This window comes from Parambassis ranga, chromosome 7 (genome assembly GCF_900634625.1).
Source record: "Parambassis ranga chromosome 7, fParRan2.1, whole genome shotgun sequence".
Classification (NCBI taxonomy): Eukaryota; Metazoa; Chordata; class Actinopteri; family Ambassidae; genus Parambassis; species Parambassis ranga.
The window spans coordinates 902788-911183 of record NC_041028.1 but is presented as its reverse complement, the minus strand read 5'-3'; the positions used below and the strand labels follow the sequence as shown (position 1 = coordinate 911183).

Genomic DNA, 8396 nt, shown 5'->3' with positions numbered 1-8396 from the left:
TCAGCCAGATTTTGAAAGTAAAGACACGCCCCTTTCTCTCGGAGCTCACCCCGAAGCCACGCCTCCCAACCAGTCTGTGACTTCGGCCATCATGCACGTACCTCTCTGGTGCACAGAGCAGGAAGAGAGTGACAACCAGCCAATACTCCTACAGGGTCCACCCGGAGGATTGATGATGTTTTTATGTTTTATAGCTTCAGATGATTCATATTCTTCGTTTTAATGAGAAACTGACAAACTAATCGGTTGCTATCGGATTGTAAAGAGAAGTTACACTAATTTAACAAAAAGTGCATCAGAATTAAATCTCCTACCCGACCTTTAATACAGGGTCTTTAAACACTGCACAGGGTTTTGGAGCATGTCGACAAACTGCTGGACTGCTTATAGTTCAGAGTCTGGATTGGGTGAAGAGTGAAGGTGCTGCACAGTAGCTTGTTAGTTTTACTTATACGTGAATTAACTAGGGCTCCCCTGCACTTCCCTATCCAAGCATGCAGGAAACCAAACCATCAGTTTGAATGAAAATGATAAAAGTAACTAAATTCCTTTTTTTGACACAGTCGTCAATTTTCCTAAAGTTTAGATGTAAACATTCTGTAGAGCTCTTCCCTCCTTTGCAGACATTTTCATCGTTCTCACTGTGCACGTGATCGTAGAGTAGGTTTCCCCCTGTTCACCGCTGGCTAGATGGAGGCTCTGGTAGGTGGAGTCGTCACAGATGGAGACTGGAGAAGAGTTTTCATGGACAACGCTCTGCAGGAAGAAAACAGCCGTGAGGTGTGTGAGCATGCACAGGAAACACAGCGTCATTAGCCTCAGTATAAACAGTGATGATGGATCAACAGTCAACATTCACAAAAGCTCCAACTTAAATGAAAGGCAGTCACCTCGGCCTTGTTCCTCCTCCTCCAGGTTAAACCTGCACAATACAGAAAAACCTTCATCATCATCATCATCATCATCACCACCAACACTTGTGCAAACTCACACTTCATGCTGAAAATAAAACTATTCCTAATCAGGCACTGTGAATTAAAACGTGATAGAATTAAACCAGGAGCTGCGTCCATTTTTGTCCCCTAGAACACATTCTAGGGGACAAAAATGGAGGCCACAGAAGGGAAAGTTCTCCTAGTAAAATATGCGAACTCAAAAGGTGTGAGGTTGGAACGTAACTCACAATCTGCCTTGTTTTTGTAGACAAACGCCAGAACAACAGCCGACAGCAAAACCAGCAGCGCCACAGTCACTCCTACACCAACAGACACGACGGAGCCTGGTGAGAGAAGACCGGAGGAGTGACCCGATTACTACAAACACATCATTTACTCTTCATCAGATTTGCTCGAAGCTGTACCTGAACCAGAAGCTGCAGGTGGCGTTGGGGGACGTGCATGGACAACATGAAGACAGGGGTGAAAGTGGTTACCACTCAGACACAGGAAGAAAAGTTTAACACCTGGAGCCATTTTATTGGAGAAGCTGCTGTCAGTAAAACTCACCTCTGACAATGATCTGAAAACTCTGGTACGTATCCAGTAAAGAAAAGAATCTTCTCGACCCACACGTGTACAGTCCTGAGTCGGACTCTTTCAGCTCTGTGATGCTCACATAAAGAGCAGCCGATCCTGTGCTTCCATGTCTGATGCTGTATCTGCCGCTCTGAGCTGTCTGATGGTATGTGTCAACGAGAATGTTTCCTTCTTCACATCGTTCCTTACAGAACAACCTTCTTCCAAGGGAAGGAAATTGACACGGAACGCTGATGTTTCCTCCTTCTACTCCTGTATAGATTTCTGCACCCACACGTCCAGAGTTTCCATGCTGCAGAGCTGCTGAAGACAAACGATCCATGGTTGTTATTACACTTATTGATACTTCCTGCTTTGCATCAACAGTCATAATTGTGTCAACAAGCAAAGAAGAAGATCCCTGCTGACTCCAGGGTCAACAGCCCGGTCTTTAAGAATATAGCTTTAGATAACACAATCTTAAATTACGTACAACAGCAAGGGAACAGTCAGGCAGACACATTCACACATGGCAGCTTGTTGCTCAGTCACATCGGAAATCAGCTGCTGTGGATCTGTGTAGTAACCTTTATTTAACCAGATTAAAGTCCATTGAGATCAATATCTCACTTAAAGGTTGACCTGACTAGGAGTCAGCAGGACACGTGCAAAACATTTGCACTGTTCCATGTCATTTAAGGATGTATAAAAGGATCCAAATGACGTAATATTTGATCATTTTTAGTTCCTTTTGAAGAGTGTTCCTGGAAGAAGAGGCAGCAAAAAAATCTGTAGTGACTTGGTTTGTGTAGAGTGTGTTGGTTGTTCTCACCCGTGCAATTGTGAATTGTGAAAGAAAAGAGTAAGATTCGATCTGTGGAACCTGTGTTAAACTTAGCCTTGCTGTGCTGTCTTCTGTTGGGTGAGTGAGTCGCTCTGTGGAGTAGTTTTCAGTTTGTTTGTGCCTTGTGTATGTTTCGCTCTGTTAGAGTAGTTTTTTGTTTGTTGTATAGTTGTGATAATCCCTCGAGTTGGGTAGTTTTGTGTTCTCCTTAGATTGCCCTGTTCTCTAATGTTAATTCCCCAGCAGGGTTCCTGCTTGATTTTCTTTTCACAACTTTTGTAGTTTTATTTTCTTGGTTGTGAGGTTTTGTTTGAAAACCTGTTTTTTTTGTATTGCACCACAACCGTGAGTAAAAACATAAATATCATTGAGTTCCGCCTGCCAGTGGTTTTATTTTTTTTCTTAATAATTCAAATTAATCCACTGCCTTAGTGCACGTCCTCCCTAAACGCCCTAGCCGAGCTGTGGACGTGACACTGACCATGAACACCACCACAGATTCCAAGGCCTGGTAGTAGTAGCCTTTTTTTTTTTGCTTTCTTGAGAAGTAACTGAGCTGCTGTGAGTCAACAGGAAGCAGGCGACAGTGTCTCCATCACTACAGAGAATTATTACATGGACCTACTTCAGAACCTGACGTTCAACCAGTCATCCAACATCCAGCGAATGATCCCTTAGCTGCGGCTAAGTGTTTATTCATAAAGTAGCTGCAACTTGTAATTTACAACAACACTTGTGTTAAACTACTGAAGCACAGCTGCTACAGACCGACTCTGCCAACAGAGAACAACAACAGAGAAAGTCGTTCAAACAAAAAAAACTCACACAGGAAGAAGAAGCAGCTCAAAGAACGACTGATCTTCATTGTTGTGGGTTTGATGGTTTAACTTCAATTCACCGAGATAAACCAGGAACTGTTCTCACTTCTCTAAAGCAGAGAGAGACTCTCCCCCACACACACCACACCACACACACACCACACCATGAAGCGGATGTCTGATTTCTTTATTGGCTCAAAAACTGTGGTGGGAGAGGTGCACTACCCCAGCCCGCCACAGAGAGGAGACAAAGAATGGACTTTGTGATCAACGAGCAGTGAGAGACGGCAGGAAAAAGGTTCAAAAGAGAACTTGCAGCTTTTGTCTCCTGAACTACACACTACTGTGACATCATAGACACTGACCGCATGCAAACTTTACTCCCTGCTGTAACACCAGCAGAACCAAAAGCAACGATCATTTCTATTAACTAATCAGTGGATTGTTCAGTTGATGTAACATCAGAAAAAAACACCCAAAAACTAGAAGACGGACGTACCAATAACCACACGGCACTTTTGATTGATTTGTATCAAGTTTAGGTTTAAAGGCGACTAAAGGCCACAGGGTTCAGGTGCAGTGTGACCTGTGGGGACCCGTTCCAGCCCTCAGACGTCATCCTATCAAAAAGTCCCCTTGACTCCCTCTTCCTTCCTTCCTCACCCCCTCCTCTTCCCTCACTGTTGCAGTGAGGGTAATCATCTTTGCTTCCTCCAGACTGGACTGCTGTAACACACTTCACACAAGAACAGATATGAATCAGTTATGTAATGTGGACACAAGTGGGCTGCAACTTCTGCACAAATACATGCTTTCAACCTTTCACTTTCAATTTACTGAAACGGTCCTCAGTCCAGACTTCAGACAGATGTTGTCAGATGTTTGACGGATGTTCTAATGGAGTGGAGTGATGAAGAGGACTTCAGAGAGGTCAGCTCGTCTTTCCTATTTTGTTGTTCAAAATCTATAATCAGAGGAAAAATAGATGAAAGCAAAACATGATGCTGCCTTTTTCTTTCCCTCCCTCACAGACTGATGAACCATTTGACCAGGCTAGAAGGGCTAGAAGGGAGAGAAGGGAGAGAACGGAGAGAACACTGAGAACACCGAGAACGGGGAGAAGGAGAGTCACAATAGGTAGGAAAAAACATTTTAAATGTACTTAGTAGAAAGAAATACAGGATATTAAACACTTCCTACATGAAATCTAGGCACAGGGTTCATACGCCAGTGACATCTGTGCTGGTCCCAGGGCCAGATAAATAGAGAGGGCTGCATCAGAAAGGGCACCCAGCACAAAAATGTAATGGAGTAAATCTGAAGACCATAGCACTTAACAACTTACAACCAAACTAACTGAAAAACAGTGCTGTCAGGGTGGAGACCAAAAGGAGGAGAGGAGGGAAGACTGAGGATGAGGCGGGACTTAAAGGGTAGGAAGGCAGCTGCCTCCAGTCTCCCAAACAACCTCCAGCTACCACAGTAACACAGTTTATCAAAGTGCTTCATGAGCTGCTGAGAGAGGTTATATCAAGAAGTTCAAAGAGAGGGAAACAGAACCAGACAGAAGGTTCTGGAAGGAGAACTAGTGAGAGATGAGCCCAAAGAGCCGAGAACAGCTGCAGAGACACTAGTGAAGGATTTAACCAGGTCTGGACCTGAAGAGTCAGAGAAGACCGTCACTAGAGTCCTAACGTAAACAAACGAGGTGGTTTCAGTACGTCAGAGCTCAGTCACCTCATCCTGATCCAAAGAAACTCGACTACATATCAAAGCATGTCGGGGTTCAGTCCTAAGCAGTCTGTGCATCCATTTAAAAAGGTTTCCCTGTAACAAGGCAAATGTGATGCTTTGAAACACTCATGTCTAATCAGATAAACCAGTTTCTCTTTTCTTTGTTTCAAACCAGGTTTAAAGCAGAAGAGTGCAGTAGGTAAGCACAGGTCAAAGGTCAGAGAAGAAGTCATAACACCTCAGCTTCATTGAATTCCTTTTTGTCTTCTTTTTTTGCAGAAAGAGCTGCTGCTGTTACTGATAACGTCCTGAACATGATTGACACCTTTGACCGTCCAGGCTCTGCTTATGCTACTCTTGCCTATGCTGATGCTGACGCGTTTGCAAAACCAGGGTTTGAGAATAAACCAATGGAACGTGTGCCCAAGGCTGGGGCATACGCTGCTGTGGGAGTTGGCCTAGCTCGGGCTGAGTGGAGTGTTTGTGATATTACAGTAAAAGGGCCTAACACCTCCGCAATAGCCCAAGCTTCAGTAACTGGTGTCAAAGCCTTTGTGAACGCAGAACTAGCCAGTTCTTCAGCCACAGCTGGTCCTCTGCATGCTAAAGCTGGTCTGGGAGTGGAAACCGGATTTAGCATCGGTGCGCAGGGTGTTGAGGTAAAGTTACTGGGAACTGGTGTCTCTATTGGTCCAAAGATGGGGATTTCTGTGTTAGGCAATGAGCTATCACTGGAATTAGCCTGATGTGGATTGTACACGTTCACACGTTAACATGATTTTTCACTTTTCCCTGCTGTGCCTCATAGTTTTCATGCTGCATACAGATTAATGAACGAGGTGTAATCACACAGTATGAGGGCCTGTCAGGGACATTATTCAGAATGACCTCTCTCACACACTACTGAAATGTTATCCTCTCATAATCCTCTGTATGTCCGATCACTGCAATAAAAATGAACAAAAATCAACGAGTGAATTTCAGTGTGCTCACAAAACACAGCAAAGAAAGAAAAGAGCAAAATAAATTCAAACAGTTTTCAACAGAGGGAGACGTCATGTGACGTAAACCTGTACACATGTCTCACAGCTACTTTGAAATGTATTGTACTTTTTCAGTTGTACTTGGTGCAGAATAAAACTCACAAATTTAGACAAAATGTAAACATATAGGCGTATAAAACGTATAAAAGTTGGTTTTGTCTCCTTTTCATTTATTTGATTCATATATAAACACATTCATGGAGGAGAAAAACATACTGCTGGGGTTTTAAGCCTTCATACATGCCTCTTCTTACCCTCCTCCTCCTCCCTTCCTGTGAGACGTCGTGGCTGTTAATGGAACCCTGACATCATCTGCAGCTCATTCACATCAGCGTGTTTTTATTCTGCTTCATTAAAGCTTAAAGTAGCTTCTTCTTCTTCTTCTTCTTCTTCTTGAGTGTCTCTGGTCTTGGAGGCCGGACAACTGTTGGAGTTCAGCAGCATGTGAGGAAGCTTCGGGGCACGACAGAAGCCGAGAGAGAAACGTGACCAGATGATTGTCGGAGCCACTCAGCTTCAAAAGCAGCCTGCTCCTTTCTCTTCTGACCCTGCAGAGATCCGTGCACTTTATTTTTTTAAAACGATTTTTCTCTTTAATTCTTTCACATGGCTGCAGCCTGGAGGCCTTCCTCATAAATCTGGGACAGGAAGCATGTGTAAAATATGCAGAAGATGGAATGATTGGCTCAGAGGCAAAGCCTGGATTAAGATTATTTTAGAAAGCACAATTAGAACCAGGCCCTGAACCGGACAGATGCCTCGGATCGTAAAAGGATTCCTGAAGACACCGAAAATAGAAGCTGGTCTCCAACAGGAGGACAAATTCACAGCATAATGAGTGGACTGAGTGACTGAACCGGCCTCTCCGGGTCAGGCTGCTTCGTCTCTCAGCACTTCTAGTCGATTGTCTGGCAGAAAATAAGCCATGGATTCTAGTCAATGAAGAGAGAATCCTCAATTTAAGAGTCACCACATTATTCAGTCGGCGCTCTGTCACTGCTGGAATCCTTTAAACGGGCAGTTTGTTCCTGCTGTCCACTGAGCAGAGCTCGGGGTTAAATGAGGACGAATGGCTCGAGTGTCGCCGGCTGACAGTTTGGCGGGACACACCTGCAGCTGAATGTTAAAGAGCTGCGAGTGTTTGCCACAGGGTGACAGCAGCCGGAGATACTGAGCGTCCTCAGAAGGTTCTAATTATACTTCCTGTCTGTGCACACACTGCCCCACAAATACAACAAATACAGCTGTGCCGTAGCATTTTAACACACACAACGTTTAACCGAGGTTCACCTCCGACATAATACATGTTTATGCTTACATTATATTTTATATAGTTTATTACTTGTTTGTCATGTGACCAGACTGCATCCGTGAGTCAAGTTTAAGACCCCGTTCACACTGGCTCAGGTCTGAACACAAATGCGGCTAGCGAATCCCGCTAGCAGCGTCATACTTTCGGTTCATGGGGACAGTGTCCAGGTCGTGAGAAAAAACAGCTTTGCCCCGAGTTTATTTTCCACAGCGCTACAATAAAGAAGGAAGGAATAAACTGCTTTTTAAACCGAAAAAAACTAAACGGGACAAATAAAACAAAAAACAATGTCCTACCACGGCCTGAATGCACTCTGTGTATTACAAGACGCCACCTAGTGGTTTGGAGGACAACAAACAAGCTGGGTTAAACTAGATTGAGCATGAACACGTGTGTGTGATTTAAAAATAGGTCTGAACATATCCAGATTAAAGTCTATCTGGATTCAATCCTACTCTAGCTAGATTGACTTTCTCTAGTGTGAATGGGGCCTATTAAGTGTCCAAATTTACGGCAAAAATAAACATATTTACTGTCTGTTTTGGGCTCCATTTGCCATTTAAAATAACAAAAAAATCTGATTCACTAAGTTTTTTTAGAATTATCTCGTCACTTTAAGTGACAGCCGGGTCCAGATCACAGCATAGCTTCGCTGCTTCGACCCTCCTCAGCTCCATTTGTGCTCAATCTGTTTAAGCAGTTTAGGACGCTGCCAGCATGGCGACAGTTGGAGCCTCCTGCAGGGACTCAAACCGACTCGACAGAAGCCTACGTCACAGACGCTTCTTCTATAGTTACAGTTTATGAGGAATCACAGCCTGGTACCATGGCATCCTAAAACAGCAGCAGCAGAAGGGAGCGTCTGTCCTTATGACATGGATTTAATGTTACGAACCTAAACCCGTTTAGACACCGCAGCAGGGGGAAACGCCTCAAAGTCCCCAGGGTTAGCACCACCACCCACCCCTACTACACCCTTATATATGCTGTACGTATCCATATGTTCCATTTCAGCAATAGGAACGTAACCATGCGTTGCATCTGGGCGATGAAACTATTGATCAGATGTGTTGTTTACCTGTGTTGATTTAAAAAAGGTTGTGAAGGCTAAACTTTGTTGGTGCCAGTAGG

At 44.0% G+C, this 8396-nt stretch overlaps 2 protein-coding genes and 1 long non-coding RNA gene across 4 annotated transcripts; 1 reads left to right on the top strand and 2 right to left on the bottom strand.

Annotated features, from left to right (window-relative positions):
* Positions 1 to 203: 203 nt before the first annotated feature.
* On the bottom strand, positions 204 to 3353 carry LOC114438537 (uncharacterized). Of its 2 annotated transcripts, none has more exons than XM_028409977.1 (6): positions 3184 to 3353; positions 1506 to 1838; positions 1361 to 1372; positions 1184 to 1279; positions 891 to 922; positions 204 to 756 (listed from the first exon to the last, which is right to left on the bottom strand). In XM_028409977.1, the coding sequence occupies exons 1-6, from the start codon at positions 3221 to 3223 to the stop codon at positions 583 to 585; spliced, it is 687 nt and encodes a 228-aa protein (XP_028265778.1). In that variant the 5' UTR covers positions 3224 to 3353; the 3' UTR covers positions 204 to 582. The 2 variants fall into 2 exon arrangements, with proteins under 2 accessions (XP_028265778.1, XP_028265777.1); XM_028409976.1 differs by having other exon boundaries at positions 1506 to 1835.
* Positions 3354 to 3696: 343 nt separating this feature from the next.
* Positions 3697 to 6751, bottom strand: LOC114437920 (uncharacterized). The gene is made up of 3 exons (XR_003670947.1): positions 6208 to 6751; positions 3996 to 4140; positions 3697 to 3912 (listed from the first exon to the last, which is right to left on the bottom strand). It is a non-coding gene; the product is annotated as an uncharacterized LOC114437920 (long non-coding RNA).
* LOC114437919 (uncharacterized) lies at positions 3972 to 6105 on the top strand. The gene is made up of 4 exons (XM_028408841.1): positions 3972 to 4106; positions 4208 to 4313; positions 5086 to 5109; positions 5190 to 6105. Exons 1-4 carry the CDS (start codon positions 4074 to 4076, stop codon positions 5654 to 5656), a joined length of 630 nt encoding a protein of 209 aa, XP_028264642.1. The 5' UTR covers positions 3972 to 4073; the 3' UTR covers positions 5657 to 6105.
* Positions 6752 to 8396: the final 1645 nt, after the last annotated feature.

Coding starts and splice junctions, on each gene's coding strand:
- LOC114438537 (XM_028409977.1), bottom strand. CDS start 3,223: ATGAAGATCAGTCGTTCTTTGAGCTGCTTCTTCTTCCTGT. Junction 923..1,183: donor CTACAAAAACAAGGCAGATT/GTGAGTTACGTT, acceptor TGTATTGTGCAG/GTTTAACCTGGAGGAGGAGG. Junction 757..890: donor GGAGGAGGAACAAGGCCGAG/GTGACTGCCTTT, acceptor TTCTTCCTGCAG/AGCGTTGTCCATGAAAACTC.
- LOC114437919 (XM_028408841.1), top strand. CDS start 4,074: ATGGAGTGGAGTGATGAAGAGGACTTCAGAGAG. Junction 4,314..5,085: donor GAGAAGGAGAGTCACAATAG/GTAGGAAAAAAC, acceptor GTTTCAAACCAG/GTTTAAAGCAGAAGAGTGCA. Junction 5,110..5,189: donor AAAGCAGAAGAGTGCAGTAG/GTAAGCACAGGT, acceptor CTTTTTTTGCAG/AAAGAGCTGCTGCTGTTACT.